Source organism: Gambusia affinis, linkage group LG01, assembly GCF_019740435.1.
Source record: "Gambusia affinis linkage group LG01, SWU_Gaff_1.0, whole genome shotgun sequence".
Lineage (NCBI taxonomy): Eukaryota > Metazoa > Chordata > Actinopteri > Cyprinodontiformes > Poeciliidae > Gambusia > Gambusia affinis.
The window spans coordinates 32,933,579-32,951,574 of NC_057868.1; the positions used below are offsets into that span (position 1 = coordinate 32,933,579).

The window sequence follows — 17,996 nt, forward strand, 5'->3', positions numbered from 1 at the left end:
GTGATAAAACCCAGTTGCTTTGAAAATTTTAGGAAGAATCTAACAGCTGTTGGAAGGAAGGATCTGTGGTAACGCTCTTTTGTGCACCCAGGATGCAGAAGACTATCACTAAAGGAGCTTTGGACTTCTAGAAATTTAGGTTTTTGGCAATTCTTCTTTCCAAAATAGCTTGACCTCAGTGAGATTGAGTGCAGAGCATCTGCAGGAGTGTTTGAGTTTTATCATTAACTTTTTTCAGTTAATTTCCATTTACAATCTCAATGGATTGTAATGCTCTTATATATGTGTTTTTGCCAAGAAAAGTTTCTCCTGTTTTTCCTTTTCCTTATAGATGCATTTTTATCATAAAATGTATCAATATTTTTTTCTTTTACTTGCATTTCCGTAAAAAATGTATCTATATTTTGGGATTTTTCTTTTATTTTCCTTATACACGCATTTTTGTGATGTTTTTGTATCGGACGTCTCAACAACGCGACAAAACACAATGAATTGAAAGGAATTGAAAGCAAAGCGCCACCACGTTTAAAAAGGCATTTCCGGAATACATTTAGAAACTATAAACACTGTTTACCGCTGTTTCAGTAACTCAGATAACAGAGGTAAACAGCAGCTAAACGGTGATGTCAGTGTTATGATAGGAGCAGCGATAAGAGGCCCTTCCCTTCCACAGTGGGGCACTAGTGGGGGTTTGAGTGGGCGTGGCCTCTCCGAGCGAGGTTTGTTTTCATGCTGCTGCTGGATGAATCCTGCAGTAGCACAGACAGCAGCAGCAGGAGCGAGGCGTGTTTACATATCTCCGTGCAGAAACGAAAATGCCTTTCAAGACCGTGGGCACCGTGCTGACACGGACACTGTGGGCCCGGGGCAACAGGACCCCTCCACTCGCCAGATCCCCACGCGTGAACAGACTGTCCACCTCGTGCAGGGCGCTCGCGGGCTCGAAGCAAATAGAGAAAAACAAGGGGCAAAGTTGCAGCTCGGACACGGACAGGCCGAGCGGCGGAGACGCGCCGTCATCCGGCGAGCCGCCGCACAAATGCGGCAGCGGGGAGAAGAAGAGGCTGAAGGAGACCGTGGGCGCCCCGGACGCCAGCGGCGTCAGGAGACGCTCGTTCACGTCCAACGCGGCGCCCATGGACCAGACGTCGTTCCTCTGGAGTCGGTACAACGACCTGAAGCGGCTGGTTTACGGTAAGCACAGGAACCCCCACCCCTTTGTCCTCGCAGCCCCCAGCCCACCCCACGGAAAGCAGGCACCCCCTCGTCCACGTCACCAGACAATTGAAGATGCTTATCTGTAGCCAGCGAGGACATTTTGTACGTTTGAGGATTCCCCTATTGCGTCCTCATTTTGCAGATTTATGCTCGTTCATAAATGCAGCTGGTCACTTCTGAGCTCAAGTTGTTTACAACGAGTCAGCATTATTTTCTACCGTCACAGATCAACTAAAACAGTCACTTTGTGTTGTAGTCCACATTTGTGCAATGTATGAACCACTGGCCATCAATCAATGTTACTGAGAGTATTTATTTAGTAATAATGCCTGGTTGATTTCTGCCTGCAGAATCTGTGTTTTAAACCACTGGCATCCATTCCTTTAGGATTCATTTCTAGAAACTCCCAACAATTTTTATTCCTACAAACGCATCATCCCAACTGGGATCAGTTGGATAATAATGAAAAATGAATTAAGGTTGCGGAAATATGCTTTGATTTATGCTTTTGAGATCAATTATTTATTGTTATGTGTGTGGTAGCCTCCCTGCACAATGAAATTCTTTGTTTACTGTGTGCATTTGCTTTAATGCATAAATTCGGATAATATTGTAGTCCCTCAATTTTCTGTTGGATTTAAATTTTCTACCTCTATGATTTAGTATACATCATAGTTTATCTCTCTTTTATTTATTAACCAAAACGTTGTTAACCTTAGCATATAGGCAACAGGTTGGTGTTATGGAAAGAAAAATTACATCTTCACAGCTGATGCAATTAGTAGTTCTGTCTGTCAGATCCGTCCAACAAGAGATTTAGTTGGTTTTCTGTGGCCAAGCTGTAACTCTGTGTGTTGCTGAGCAGTTCCAGCCAGCTGGATGAATAAAGGGCTCCTGCACTTTCTCCTTACAAGTCAGACACTTTCGACTATTTTGCTCCCTGACAAAACATGAGAAACTGTGAGGTTGAAATTACAGGAGCGCCACCTGCCACTGGTCAGCTGTTGATAAGCGGAATGCATGGAAGAAGGGAAGACCTGCAACAAAAAATATTGAGTTTGAATAGGAATGTCTGCACCCAGGATTAATGTTTCATGATTTTGACTTCATTTTGTCCTTAATTCTGAACTGCATTACAAGATTTCCCCCCAGAAAACTTGCTAAGGTCGGTGGCTGGCTGCTAGGGGAGTCACTCATCCAAAAGCCCGTCGTCTTTTTGAGTTAAAGAAATGTTAAAAATTGACAGGAAATTTTACATTATCATTTGATAATCATGTTTTACTAAAAGATTGGAAGTTTAAAACCTGAACACTAACTATAAAGTCTTAAAAAATGCTAACAATTTTAAAATATTTAAATAAATAAGCAATGGTTAGCCTGTCGGGGGCACAAGTAAAGCCTGGTGGCCCGCCAGGCTTATAATACACTGGGGGAAACCCTGGTATTTGATGTTAGAGGCTTATATCTGAGGCGTCAACTTAAATCTGATTATGACACTTTAACCTTAATCAATATCTTCTCTTATAGAAACCCGCAAGTAACTCTGTTGGACAAATATTATTTTTAATGTTCTCCGTTATGCAAAGTTGTGCTACTTTGCCTCTTAGCGGTAAAATAGTTTAAAACTTGCACAATGTATTTGCATTACAGAGTTGTTTATGTTGGCTTGGCTGCAACTGCTAGCAGATCTGCAAACAAAGAAGTCCAAAGCAACATCACTCTAAAGTAAACAAAACTGTTTAATTACAGTAAAACTCAAAAGGAGCCTGGTGACTTTTCTTAGATTTGCTAGTCCATCTATAAGGGTTTCACTATTACATTATTGCAGAAATGCTAATGCGGTTTTAGGTGTATGATTTTAGATTTTCTCTCTGACGTAAAGTAATGTGCCTGCAACACTGTTTACAGTGGAACGTGGAAGTACGTACAGTACCAGTACGCCACTGGGTACACTGTGTTTTTCCTGTCTTGGTACGCTGCCTCACTGAATGTTGACGCACAAAAAAAAAAAAAAAAAGAAGTTTTCTCAGCCGCCAACTTCTGCTGCAGATTCTCAACTTGAAAGCCAGTCATGCATTCCCTTCATGATTACAGTTTTACAGATTTTTATCTTGTGAAGGATGAGTGTTTTTGCGTGAAAAGAGGCGCTTTTACTTGCAAGGCGTCCAGCCAGAGAGTTGCTGAATGCACGCCTGCTGCCCAGCTGCGGCGCTCATTGAACTGTCCCAGGAGAGAAGGTCATGACCCACTTTCCCACATAGATCTGATATAGTGTCCGCTGATACAGTGTCAGCGGGGGCATTACCGTCGTGTCGCGGCTTCTAAACGCGCCGGGCAGGAAGCAGATACAGCAGAAGTAACCTGCTTTATAAGGCATTCAGGAGTGGCTTTCAGCCGCACATTTCAGTGCACAGAATGTTCTTTTTGGGCTGAATTGGTTTGGTGAAGAGTCAGTTGACATCTGAGAACTGGAGGCAGGTTACGCAATCCCCGCCGAGCTCGCCAGCCCCCCAGCTGGAAAGAAAACAGCAGCAGGAGAGTTTAACTTCTTTGCTCTCTGCAGAAGTGCAGAATCAGCAGCCGCTGTTAATGCTAGCCTTCCCCACATAATCACCGCGTTTTCTTTCCCTCTTTACTGGAGTCATTGTTGTCCCGTCTGATGTGATGCGTCATTATTTGAACTGAATGACAGTCTCACGTCTGTCTCTCTCTCTCTCTGCTCAGACCTGATCCCTCCCGGTGCGTGTAAAAGCCTGAACGCCTCGGTGATCTACGCCAACAACGAGGTCAGCTTGGAGGAAGTGGACATCTACGGCTTTGACTACGACTACACACTGGCTCAGTACTCCAACGCGCTCAATACGCTGATCTACGACACAGCTAAAGGATTCCTGATTGAGCACTTTAAAGTACTGAAATAAAACTGTAGCAGATTAGTAGAGGAAGGAAAATATGAATAACGCAGGTTTTAAAGTTGAGTTAATTCATGCACTCTGTGTTTCTGCATTGCAGTATCCTGAGGAAATTGCAAAATACGAGTACATTCCCAACTTTACTGTCCGAGGTCTTCACTATGACATCCAAAAGGTAAATATTTTAAATGTACTATTTCAGAAAAATCTGTGTTTGCAGGTGTTTCTTAAATAGGAATATAATAAAAATATATTTCACTAATTTTTATCATGTAGGTCAAATTCATTATGCATTGTTTTGGTTGTTTATTTCTGTTACTTTAGCATGTTTTATATTGCAGCCAGTGAAAAACCAGATTTCACAGACACTTACAATATTGCTTATAAAAACTGAAATTTCATAAGTGATTATTGCCATGTCATGGCTTTCACAGTCAGGGGAAAAACTGCAGTTTTAACAATCCTCCATCAAAAAATACACAAGAAGGGGAAACACAAAACAAATGGTCAATGGCAGCGAGGCCTGCTGTTCAGAGTGCTACATACAAGCATGTTGATGTAAAAATTAAAGAAAGGAAAAACTCTGGAAGCCAAGCCAGTTTTATTTTCAAGTCTCTTTAAAAATAAACAAACTACAAACAAAATGCAGTTCACAATTTCCAGTAATTCATTATGTTTGTCGCGGATAAACATTAAACCAAAGTTTTCCCCAGAAAACTTTATTTTTTTCTCCGAAGAGTTTTTGGAGCGCTAGTGGCTCGTATTTTTGTAGGCAGACAGGAGACGGGGGAAGACATGCGCCAGGACCGGGAGTCGAACCCGCGACGTCCGCGTCGAGGACTAAAGGCCTCCAAACGTGGGACTTGCTAATCCCCTTCGCCACCATCCCAGAAAACTTGCTAAGCCCAATGGTTGGGCGCTTGTCCAGTCATTCTTCCAGAAGCCCGTCATGTTTTTGAGTTTAAAAATGTTTCAAGTTGACAGGAAGTTTGAAAATGTCACTTGATAATTATGTGTTATTGGAAGATTAATTTCTGAACACCAACTATAAAGACTTTAAAAAATGCAAAAAATATTTTTAAAAACTTAAAAAAATAAACAACCCTTAGCCTGGAGGGGGCACAAGTAAAGCCTGGTGTCCCGCCAGGCTTATAAAGCCCTGGGGGAAACCCTGCGTTAGCGATTGGGTAAAATCTAATCCAGTTTAAACGGAGTCCATGCCTCCAGCAAACAATCGTTTCTCAATACCCTCATCAAGTCCAAAGTAATTTTGCAGCACATAAATCTGGTATTAAATCAACCTGCACTCTGTCAGCTTAGCAGCAGTAAGACAGGCTGATCAGCTTCATGCCTCCATGCTAGGTGGACATTTATCGTATTGTTTATCATTTATCATGATAAATGAGTTATTATGAGAAGAATTTGGATTTATTTTTGTCACAATAAATTCTAATTAACAATGTTTAACCCCCCCACAAAGCCATCCGCATTGTTTGGATTATTAGTTTTACTATTTTCTCCAATAAAAATATCAATAAATATAAATTAATATGAAAATATGATTAAGTTCAGTTACAGTTAAGTTTTTTAATGTGACTGAAGCATATTACAAATGGGAGTTTAAGAGCAGTGTTTGTGTTTGTGAAGCTATGATTGCTGCAGACAGCAACCTAAAAATTAATAAATAGTTCATATTGGCACTTTTATCATAAAGCTAAGTGAATAATTCCTTAATATTGATGAAAAAGGTCAACTTCTATTGGCTGATAAATTAACTTACATCTTGTTACAAGTGAATGGAACTAGTAAATTTCAATATTAAGAAATAATTTACTTTAAACAAGCTCCTATATTTTGCTGAAAGGTTACTTGTGAGTTAGTTTTTTCTTAGATATTTTCACTAGAAACTAGTCAAAAGTATTTGGTAAGATTTTGTAGTTTTGCAATGCGCGCTCAGGCTGAGTTTTGGGTTATTATAAGCTGTAAGTCATAATCATCAGCACCCTGTTTAATCCCCATAATAGATAACTTCTTTTTTATGTCATTTATTTGTTCAAATACAACCATTTTTCTCTCCTCTGTAGGGACTCCTGATGAAAATCGATGCCTTCCATTATATTGAGCCAGGAACAGTGTACCGGTAGGAGCTGCCGATCTTTTCTATCTAAATAAAACACATTGATTTATTTCTGCTTATCTTCATCCCTGCTGCTCAAGGCAAAACATTGTTTGTTTTGTCAGATAATATTATCCTCTAAACAAAAATGTTGCTGCCCTCAGGGGTCTGAGTCCAGTGTCGGACGATGAGGTCCTTTATCTCTACGGGGGGACTTTCCACGTCCCGCTGTCGCAGGACAGTGGATTCTACGGAAAGGTTAGAAGGAGTTTTTATTTTATGTAAGCAACTATGTTTGTTTTCCTCAGTCACATTATTTTAGTTGCGAAACAACTTTTGAGCAACAGCTGGCATGTGTTCCAGTTACTTCACTTTGTTTTTGGATTTTCTCGCCGCTTCTTTCAAGTGTAATCGGTTTAGTGTGGCGCTGTGCTCAGCACGGTGCAGATTCTGCAGAAAAGCAACAATAATAATCTCATCTGGCCACAGATAAGCAAGCAGAGGATGTAATCTGGCGCTGTTCTCAGATATTGGACAGCCTGGAGCATTGCATAAGACCAAATCCTAACTTTGGGGATCTTGTTTGTCCCATTGGCGTGATGAATCAGCTGGAAAGCAGCGTTCCCATCTCTGAAGCACTTACTGGAAAGATTTCCTGTGTTCTTGATTTCCTCCGACTTGCACGCAGTCAGGAAAGGCAGAAATCTTTACTGGACGTGGAAGTTGAGCCAACATGAGTCCAATTAAGAGCAATTACGAGTGAAATGTTGGGTCAGGTTGGCAGTATTTCTTTGGGCAGACATTTTAAATCCAACTTTTTCCTAAACAAACTTAAGCGGAAGTTTTTGTGCGGCTGTAATCTCATTGCCTTTGTTTACAACGAGGCCTAATAGTGTTATCCTAATCCATGTTGAGCTGAAACGGGTAATCAGATCAATCGTAATGTGTTGATTATTCAAATAATTGTCAACTAATTTATTAATCAATTAATCGTTAATTGGAGTATATAGTTAACACATAGCAAAAGGAGAGCTGATGAAACAACAACTTGATTAAGCCAAAACTGTACAAAAAATAAAAACATTTTGCATTTGAATGGAAAAAAAACTTAGTCTGTAAATATGTTCTACCTAGAACTCATGAAGTGACAATTTTAGCTTCACCAGGTAACATAGCACCTTGTGGTATCCAGTTATTAATTAATTGATCCAAAAATGAATCAACAAATCAGACCTACAGTTTACTGATTCAAGCAGAAAGAGATTCATCCTTTGCTAGAAATGATTAAAACAAAAAAGAATGCTATGTTGTTGCATTTTAAGCAATAAAATGTTTAGTTTTTTATTTTTAAAAAAGATTCATATGTTTTATTTGAATCTCTTAAAGTACTTCTAATATTGCAAAAAAAGGTTGATGTGGTTAAATGAAATATTTGCTGAACGTGCCGATTTTATTTATTCGATTAATCGCCATAATCGACTTAATTGATTATGGCGATTAATCGACTACTAAATAGTTGCTAGCTGGAACCCTAAATTGATAAAAAAAAAAAAAAAAAAGGATTACGGATGCACAATATTGGATTTTGGATTTGGATTTTAGCCAAATGAGCTAAAACTCATTTGGCCAATAACCGATACCATTATTAATATTTTCTCCTTTATCTACTTACCTAAACTACATTTATTTCTCTACTGTGGAATTAAAATACTGCATTATCTTTGTCGGTCTAGCCTGCTACCTAATGCAAATACTGAAAATGACGCTGGAAATGATGCAACACTTTTATCTTGCTCTTTAATTTCAAATTAATTCATGACATTTGCTCTCTCTAAGACAATGACAACACTGCTGCAGGCATCATTGTCGCTGGTTTGTCATATAAAAAAAACTTCTTTTATGTTGGGGAGTCATTTTGACAGAATATCCGATGTTAAATGTTACAGCTTACATCAGCCGATAATATCGTGCATCCCTAAAATTAATAAATAACTTCTTCCTGTTCTCAGGGACCGAAGGTGAAGCAGTTCATGGACATCTTCTCCATCCCAGAAATGACCCTCCTGGCCGTCGCCAACGACTTCTTCATTACCAACGACATCGAGTACGACCCGGTTCACCTCTTCAAAGATGTTTCTGTGAGTTCCTCTGCGTTTCCTCAGCATGTAGTTCATTCAGTGCTGGCAGGGAGTGCAGCTCAGCTCAGCTCAAGGCAGGGCAGAGTGCGTATGTGACTGTTTTCACATCCAGTCCAGTAATCCTTCAGCTGGAGGCTCAGGAATCTGCTGAGCTGTGGCAACATTTATGAGCAGAGCCAAGAACAATGAATGCTTTTCCTCTTTAGCTACAGACGTGTCATTTTTCGGGAACTCCCAGGGAAAACCTATAAAAAAGCTCGCTGAAGGATTCCTAAATGTAACGCTCTGAATCCCAAAATCAGCTTGTTTTAAAGTTTAATATAGTTCTTACACTAAGTAATCATATCCTTTGAACCTTTTCCACATTTCGTCTCGTTACAACCACACACCAATGTTGAAAGGAAGGTCAAAGGTCATGTTTGAAGTTTGCCATAAGACATACAGGAGACACAGGAAGCATGTAGAAGATGGTCTCCTACCAAAATGGAGCTTTTTTACACTTTGAGGTCAAAAACTAAACGTCACTTTGAACACAACAGTGAAACATTATGAGAATATTCACAATATTACAACTTTATTCTCGTACTATTAAGACTTTATTTTCAAAATAATATGACTTTATTCTTGTAGGACTTTATTCTTCAACTTAATTTCTTTATTCTCTTAGACTTTTTTGTAATTCTATGTCTATATTCTCATGTTGTTATGACTTTATCCTCTTAAATTTGTTTTTATTCTTGTACGACTCTATTCTCAAAATATTATGACTTCATTTTCTTTGTATTATGTCTTTTTTGTAATTTTATGACTTTATTCCCATATTGTTATAACGTTATTCGTGTAATATCTTTATTCTCTTAATTTTATGACTTTATTCTTGTACATCTTTATTCTCAAAATATGACTTTGTTCTTATAATTTCATGACGTCAAATCAAATTTTATTTTAGTGATTTACATTATAAAAACACAAAAACACAGTCATGCCATGCTAAAAAAAAGAAGATTAAATATAACAATAAAGTCGAAAAAGAATAAAGTAAATGTAATGTTTCAATTGTTGATTCTGTGTTGCTCTTAATATTCTTTTGTAATCTAAGAGATAAAATCCAAACAAATTGTACTCAGGTTTGTGTTTTTAATGAGAAAAACGTAAAGGAGTAAAATACCTTTGCAAGGTGAGCATGCGAAGAATATAAACAAATTTGTTTTTACACTGTAGGAAGCAATTGGCATGGTTCATCTCAAAGGTTACATGTACAAGTGGATCATGCAAGACCTTGGTAAGAGCAACTTCCTCTCTTTTCTGCTTTAGTTCTTAAGCTGCATGTTGCTGCACAAACTCAGCTCCACTTTGCATTGTTTTCTGTCACAGACAAGTTTATTCTGAGAAAGGAAGAGACAGACGCTGTCCTTCATCGGTTGGTCAGTCAGGGGAAGAAGCTGTTCCTCATCACCAACAGTCCCTTCAGCTTTGTGTAAGTCTGAGCCCTGAGAGGTCTCCGGCTGCTGCCGTTCATTCTGACTCAGAGAAGGAAATGCTTAAAAAAAAAAAAAAAAAGAAAAAGGAAAAGCCATGTTGCAAGTTGTTATTCTGTATTTTTCCTCTCTGTGTAGGGATAAAGGAATGACGCACATGGTGGGGAAAAACTGGAGAGACTTCTTTGATGTTGTTATTGTGCAGGCAGATAAACCTCACTTCTTCACCGACTGTATCAAGTAAGTAACTGCTATTTTTTTAAAGTTAATTGGGAAAGTAGTGATTAAAAGTAAAAAAAAAATTATATTTTGCTATATTGTAGCCTCGAACCGGCTATATTTATACCAAACCGCTGCCAGGAAACTCCTGGTATTTTCGGATGTTTTTCATTTGGAAAAGGTTCCACGTTTGAACGGAGCTGTCTTGCGTCAGCTGTGGTTGTTATGCTGGCATAACAGCTGAGTCAGCTGACCACGAGATGGCGCTGTGATCGTAAAACATCACCAATCGCGCATGCGCTTTGCTTTTGACCCTTAGCTTCTTAGCATACACCTCATTAGCTTACGCCTCATTGAAAACAATAACGCGTCTCCCTCTCTCATTAATGACGGAACGTATATTTTCCTTATCAGAAATTATTCATTCAAGGTTCATTAAAAGACTTGGTTTCTAAAAGGGCCGGTTTTATAAGAAGTTTCATAAAAAATTCTGCTCCGATGTAACGGGAGCGCGCACTGCAGCCAGAGAGGCGGATCCGACCATTTTCATGACGCTTCGGATCAATTTCTTGGTAAAACGACTCGCCTAATCATGTCAAGGTTGTAACTCTCAGTTTAATCGACAGCTGCTGGAAAAAGGTAAGAAAGAAAGAAAGAAGACTCTAAAATTGATAAATAAACCTGGTCTTGTGTGTTTGTTTTTCAATCGCCACGAAAATCATAATTTGTTTTTCAAACTTTCGTCATTGTTCCCGTCAGCCTGACAAATATCATTCACCGTTTTCCAACACATTCTGTGCTTTTATAATTTTTTTTATTACTGATTATGGAAGGATGGAAACCAGCTTATAACAGCGCAAACAAAAAAAAAAAATTTTATCTCTTTCTTTTTGGTACTTATATAAGTTTTTGTAAAAATATATACCGGTATATAATGTAATGTATTAACTTTTATAGAACCTAAACAAACAACCACCACACATTAAATCCCCAAAACTGAAAGAGAACATGCAAAGCACTCAAGTCTGTTTTCTGCTACTCTGCTTTTAGTTTCAGAATATGATCTAAGCAACATGTTTTTGTTTCAGACCTTTCAGGCGCTTGGATAATAACGGAGACCTGCGGTGGGAAAAGATCAACCGTTTGGACAAAGGGCAGATCTATAAACAGGTTAGTAATACGTCTGTCTGTGTGCAGTTTCACTCCAGGTGTGTTACAAGATGCTGCAACTGTATGTCTGTAAGTTAAGTTGGTGTGTTTTGTTTTTCAGGGTAACTTGTTTGACTTCCTCAGACTGACCGGATGGCGAGGATCAAAGGTTCTTTACTTTGGAGATCATCTTTATAGCGACTTGGCTGTGAGTATGGAAGCTTGTTGATTTATTTTTTTTTCCCCCCCTCAGTAAAAGTTCACATTATGACTAAGCATTAGGGGAAACATGACTCAGCTCCTCTGTTCAATTTATCCGGTGGCGTCAGTGTGTGATTTCAGCAAAGTTGGAAATTTCATTGGAACATTTGCTGGTGACTCTTGACGACGTGACCTGAAGAAAATAAAGCACTTTCCTTTATTTAACGTTGCTCTGAAGAAGATTTTTGTACATTTTGGTTAGCTTTGTGCACCATTTCAAGCATTAAACTGTATCTCTGGACAATTAGTTTTTTATTCTTTGACTAAATGAGAAGTTAAAATATTCACATTGCTTATTTTTGTCTGCACATTTAGAGTTCTTGCAATGTTAATGAAGTATTACAAGGTTTCAGTCTCATTTTAAGTCTGGATAGTAAGAAAAAATGAGTGAATGGAACATTATTTGTATGTCCAGGTTTTAATTTCTTATTAAAACGTTTAAAACGAGTGGATATGAACAGATCAAACCTCAGACATGCACCTTGGACAGGATCAGGATTATATCAGTTGTTTCTTTATCTACTGTGGCAAATCTAGAGCTTGACATCTTGGACTCAACAAACCAGTAGTACAAGCATGCGACTGCATCATGGTCAGATGCTGTGCATTTGATGAAATGGATAAAGACATCGATAAACATAATTTTGGTTTTTAATGCCACTTAAATATTTAATACTGAAGCAGCAGGGGTGATAAAATAAAGAAATCCATTTTATGCTTTATATGTCTTTAGTTATCTCTCCTCCTTTGTTGCTTTTTATTATTCAGAGTTAATTATTTATTGTGGATAAAACTTCTCTGCACTGTTGCTTCTCCCCAATGAAAAACAAACATTTTAAAATACCTTTGCTCATAGCCAGATAAGAAAACTGAAAGTTCATCCAACCTGTCCGTCTTTTTTTTTGTGTGTTTGTGTTGCAGGATTTGATGTTGCGACACGGCTGGCGCACCGCAGCCATCGTCCCAGAACTGGAGCACGAAACCAAAATAGTGAGCGCGCAACGATACGCTGTGACCCTCACCTGGCTGCAGGCCCTGACCGGCCTGATGGAGCGGCTTCAGGTGAGCAGTTGACACCCAGTTTGCTCAGATATGTAATGTTTTTACAAGCACAATTCTGTTGACTAAACACAAATCTCCAACACTTGTTGAGCCGCTTTTGAACCTGAACAGACATTTCCAGACAGCGAGACCAAAGATTTTTACAGTAAAATCTTCTTAATCAAATAAGCGATATTTGTTTTGAATCTTTACGAAATAATGAGCCAGGAAGTTCTAGCATTTAAATCTGAATACAAAAACTTTCTTCTTTTCAAAGGCAAGAAAAAGCAAATTTTTTCCAGAATCATACATTCTTTTTTTTTGCTCAACAACAGGAAGCCAAACTGCTCTCAGCAACTATAACAAAGCTATAATCTGCACCCTAATAGGGCTTGGCTTCTGAACAGGTCTGTCTGCTGTCTAAACTTGTCTACAACAGGAAACGTGCTGAGCATTTTTAAACGAAATAACCTCAAATGCTTCGTCACTCAATTTCCTCAGCGACTCACTGTTCTTTAAGTATTGAAGTAGGTTATATATAGACACCTGCCGGTATTAGTAATGGTTTAGGACCATTACTAGTAGACCTTGATAGCAGCAAAGGGCTCATCACTAGTCTGCATTTACAGCAAGACGCTATTTACAAAATAACCATAATCACATATTTTTCTTAGGATCTTTGATTTATGGGTGTTTATGAGAAAAGAACACAACATATTTTCTCATCTTGCCTTTTGTATGTAGATTTTTTTAAAGCGTTTATTTAAATTTACACTCTGAAACTATGGAGGAATTTAAAGGTACCTAAACTCGTGGAATATATAAATAAAGAAATACACCAGACTCTCAACTCCTTCTGCTCATAGTCGAACGGGAAGAGATTTTAATGCACATCTTCAGAACCAAAACATTCACATCATTACAGAAATCCAAAATCTCTTGACTTCTACTTCTGACATCAGTTTTTTATAGAGTTCCAGCTCTACGGGTGTGTATTGGGAAGCCTCGACCAATGCTGTTGCTCTCCTCCATTTGCGTAGCAATTCTGGCTCCGTCTTACACTGGATGCGTATTGGAGGTTCTGAGAATTAGGAGTTGACCTCCTGTAATAATCTTGGCCTCAACATCTGCTCCATTTCAGACGAACTATTAGTCAATTTGTTTGTTCCTTATCTGTCCAAACAACTTAATTCCCAAGTCATATTTTGGTCCAACTTTGTGCTTCACACGCAAGGAAAGGGAGTGTGTCAGGTCAGTTTGACCCAGCCCTTTTCTTTTAGGTTAAAACATATCTTAGTGTGAACCAACCAAACAACACAATTTTTAACTATTAATATAATTATATTCCTCTACAAAACATTTGTGTCAAACTCAAGGCCCGGGGGCCAAATCTGGCCCGCCGTGGCTTTTTATGTGGCCCTCCAGACTCCAAGTTACATCAATAAGTCCAGCCAGTTTTTCACAAATCTGCAAAATTCACACAAAATCAACAGACAACCCACATTTTTTCTGATTTTACTGCAAAATTTTCTCAAAATTGGCCAAAAATATTAGATTTACTAGACTGCTGCCTCAACCTTACTTAATGTCAAGTACGGCGATTAAACAAAATATCACATTTAACATTATACATTAGCACAAATAGTGTAAAACATTCTTACAAATATTTCTAAATGACAAAACAGTCCTGGATGGACTGATCAGTGTGAAAAGATGTTTAACATTATTTTATTTTAAGAAACACTTATTGAATACAGAAATAAACAGATGTTTATTGATATTTTAACAGTTTACCGGGTTTTATTTATACAATCTGGCACAACCGGCCCTTTAAGAAGATTCAGATTTTTAATATGGCCCAAATATTATGACTCATTTGGCATCCATCAGATCAAAAAAAAAAAAAAAGACAGGTTGGATGAACTTTCAGTTTTCTTATCTGGTTATGAGCAGAGGTGTTTTCAAATGGACCTTTCCATCGGATCCGGTTTTATAGCAAAAGTCGCAAATTTTCACAAAAACTGACTTCTTGAGCTTTTCATAACCAAAGCTGTGCACCGATTTCTTACTGAAGTCAAGACATAACGCATGTGGCAGCAGTAAAGGAGAAGAAGCAATGCTGAGTAAAATTAGACAGACACAAAGTCATGAAGTACTTTTTAGGAAGCTGCCACACACAAGTGAACTCTGTCACCTTTCCTTATAGAGGAAATGCCTTCAGAGACAAAACTTCAGTTTACATGCCTCTGCAGGATCATGTGGAACCTCATGAGCTCCACATTCAACAACTATTTGGATTTTTATCTTTAACTATAGATGAGATAACACTTTTCTCATGACAGAAATAATAATTGCTGAACTGCCTCAATTTGATGTTTGAATGCCCGCTTCTGTAATATTTCAGACACACCGTGACCCAGCTTCCAAAAAGGTTTTTCTGGAATGGCAGAAAGAAAGAGAAGAACTGCGGTGAGTCTCTAAACTTGCCTTTTAGTCCAAAGCTTCACCCAGTAAACCCAGTAAACCCAATAAACCCATTGACCTCTGACAGTCTGCTTCCTGTTGCCAAGTGCAGCCCCTATGCAAAACAATCCTTTCTATAGCCTTTTGTGTCACCCTTTACATCTAGTCTGCTCTGTGACGTCTGCATGCAAAGTAATGTAATGCTACGAGCATAAACTGAATGTTTTTGGCCTCTTTACTCCATTTTGATTACTGCTTAGCATTCAGGAGTTGTTTGTTTACGTGGACAGTCATTTCTTTATAGGTTTCCACTTTTCCTTGCAGCTTGTTCATTAATGTTCTTGAATAAAACACTCAGACCTTATTAGCCTAATTGAGTAACGTCTGAATTCATTTGGTTGACTGGATGTTATTTAGTGACAGCATAATAAAAAGGGACCTAACTACACTTTTCCTATTAAAATAGCATGTGGTAATTGTGCATAATCATGTTTTTTTAATGTTTTCCTTGACATTGTATGTTTTAGGTCTATAAATATGAAGGTTTTAAAAAATGTTTCTGAAAATGTTTCAAACTAACTATGTCTGAAGAATCTCAATTTTCCAAGTTTTCATATTCAAGAAGATTTAAAAGTAGTGATTTTGTTTCAGATATTAAATATATTATTCATCATTGCAAAAAGTAGGACACATACTAGCCTGGTTTTATCTAAACATACGTGGATTTTTTTAAGTGAAATTTGCCACTGAACACAACAGTTTGACTCTTGTAGTTTATCTTTTCACTCAAGTTTGCAACTCTTCATTGTTGACCGCAGTACAAGACCACGCTGCTGTGGACTAGGTAACCCTATGTAGGAGAGAGGCTTTTAGGTCGAAATAGGTAACAGGTTTAATCTGCCTTATACAATATGAACATTTAAACTTTTCAGATTAATCACACCCCCTATTAAAAAGATAAACAAGTAGGAAATGTCTTTAAAGGCGAGTATAAGCATGTATTTGCATTAACTTCTCTTACAAATTTGAATCCCTCAGAGTGATGACAAAGAACCTGTTCAACCCTCAGTTTGGCAGCATCTTCAGAACATGCCACAACCCCACCTACTTCTCCAGACGCCTCAGCCGATTCTCAGACATCTACATGGCTTCTCTCAGCTGCCTGCTGAACTACGACCCCTCGTACACCTTCTACCCCCGCCGCACGCCCCTCCAGCACGAAGCCCCCTTGTGGATGGATCAGCTGTGCACCGGCTGCATGAAGACGCCCCACATCGATGACATGGCTAGCATTCGATGAGAGCTGTGCTCTCACCACTGACTCTTTGGACACATTTTAGGTCAAAAGTGGCAAACACTTGAGGTAGCTGGAGCATTTAGTTCCTTTTAACAGGGTCTGTTTTTATCCAAGAAGATGCTGCACAATTCTTTCCACAGGACACTGCTCACTCTTAGAGGAAACCTCCTCACTGAGTCCACTGGAGGGCGCTGTAGAGCTACAGTTGACGTGTCAATGAAATGTGGTACAAGATTGACAGAGGATTGGGGAGAATGGGGAAGCTCTTTAATACTAAGCTGCATCGCACAAATAAAGAACTAAGATCTTTTATAATTATGTGTTTACCTTATTAACCCCAACGTGCTGTACTCTTCGTGTAATTACAGGTGCAGCAATGAACGAAATACCTCACTGTGTTGATCATAATCAGTGGCGCATGGAGTGAAAACTAACCGTCTAGTGATTTGGATATGGATTGTGATTTCTTCAATCTGATTGGTCGGTTGGTTGCTAGGCAGAACAGCGTCCGTTCGTTCCTCACGTGGTCTCTGTGTGAAATTCATTCAATTCCAGCCGCCTGCCTGAAGACTACGGCAGAGGCAGAGTACAGCTGCTAAGTCACACTTTAGCGCTGGGTGAGTGAAATGTTTCTGAGCGGAAGCTGTGGCTGTTATTAACCTACAGGAGCTGCTGCTGCTAATTTAACCAAAACAGCGACACAGATCTGGGTCCAACTGTTTTTTTTGTTTCGTTTTTTCGCGTTGCCGCGCCTTTCTGGAACCAACTGTGTACTTCCTGTTGCTCTTTTTTATTTTGATGCAGTGTGAGATTTGTTGTGATGGGAGTTGTCAATAAATGTATACAGCTAACAGAGTTGTTTATGTTTACTTTTATCGTAGTTATTTTTATACCGACCACGGAAGGTTCAGGATGCTGGCCTCAACAAAAAAGCATGTCAAGATGTTTCACACAAATTTATTTTTGCAATATTTATAGATATTTTCAGTAATTGTATATACTTTTGAGACTAGTTAGCAACCTGGTAGTCAGAAACTGCTTTGCAAACAATATTTCATAAACTACTATTACTATTTGGAAATATAGAACATCTACAAACCTGCCGATAAATTAGGTCTGCACCGTATATCGCAAATGTATCATTATTGCAATAAATCAACTAATTATATAAGTACAGTCCGTTCAGGCTCTCTGTGTAAGTAATATAGCTCTTGATACTTAAAGCTGCAGAATTTTACAGGTGTTCTTTGGTTGAAAAGGTGAACTACCAAACATTTTCATTTAATTAATAATAAAATATATCTCCATTTCCCTTTGGACAATCATTTGCTTGATGATGGTGGCAGCAGAAACCTTCAGTCATTTTATTCAGAAACATGTTTTTAAAAAGTAACTTTTTCCTTCAAGCTGCTACTAAGCGTACTTTTAATTTAGCCTATTTTTATTGTACTTCTGCAATGTTTCAAATTTCTAGGATATTAAATGTTTAGTTTTCATTATCTATTAGTGGAAAATCAGCCTGTCTGTGTAAAATGTATTTCACCAAGTAAGCTATGTTAATGAAATCACAAAACTTTTGAAATAATATTCCTATTGAGATGCACCTGCATGTTTATGTATCCTCTGAACATTTAAAACTGTTAAAGAACAGTTTAAATGCATAACTAAATGCATTAATGTACTTATGGTTGACTGTTTTTAATC

The 17,996-nt window shown here is 38.4% G+C and overlaps 1 protein-coding gene across 1 annotated transcript; it reads left to right on the forward strand.

Moving 5' to 3' along the window:
- The first annotated feature begins 674 nt into the window (after positions 1-674).
- On the forward strand, positions 675-17,143 carry nt5dc2 (5'-nucleotidase domain containing 2). Its single transcript, XM_044130862.1, has 14 exons — positions 675-1,194; positions 3,943-4,127; positions 4,231-4,305; positions 6,215-6,270; positions 6,411-6,504; positions 8,256-8,384; positions 9,606-9,666; positions 9,759-9,861; positions 10,001-10,102; positions 11,170-11,251; positions 11,352-11,438; positions 12,413-12,553; positions 14,937-15,001; positions 16,034-17,143. The coding sequence occupies exons 1-14, from the start codon at positions 816-818 to the stop codon at positions 16,293-16,295; spliced, it is 1,821 nt and encodes a 606-aa protein (XP_043986797.1). The 5' UTR covers positions 675-815; the 3' UTR covers positions 16,296-17,143.
- Positions 17,144-17,996: the final 853 nt, after the last annotated feature.

Bases quoted from the DNA above. Each gene is read 5' to 3' on its own strand.
- nt5dc2 (XM_044130862.1), top strand. From the start codon at position 816: ATGCCTTTCAAGACCGTGGGCACCGTGCTGACACGGACACTGTGGGCC. The intron at 8,385-9,605 runs GTGAGTTCCTCT...TTTACACTGTAG, and splicing joins ACCTCTTCAAAGATGTTTCT to GAAGCAATTGGCATGGTTCA. The intron at 15,002-16,033 runs GTGAGTCTCTAA...TGAATCCCTCAG, and splicing joins AAAGAAAGAGAAGAACTGCG to AGTGATGACAAAGAACCTGT.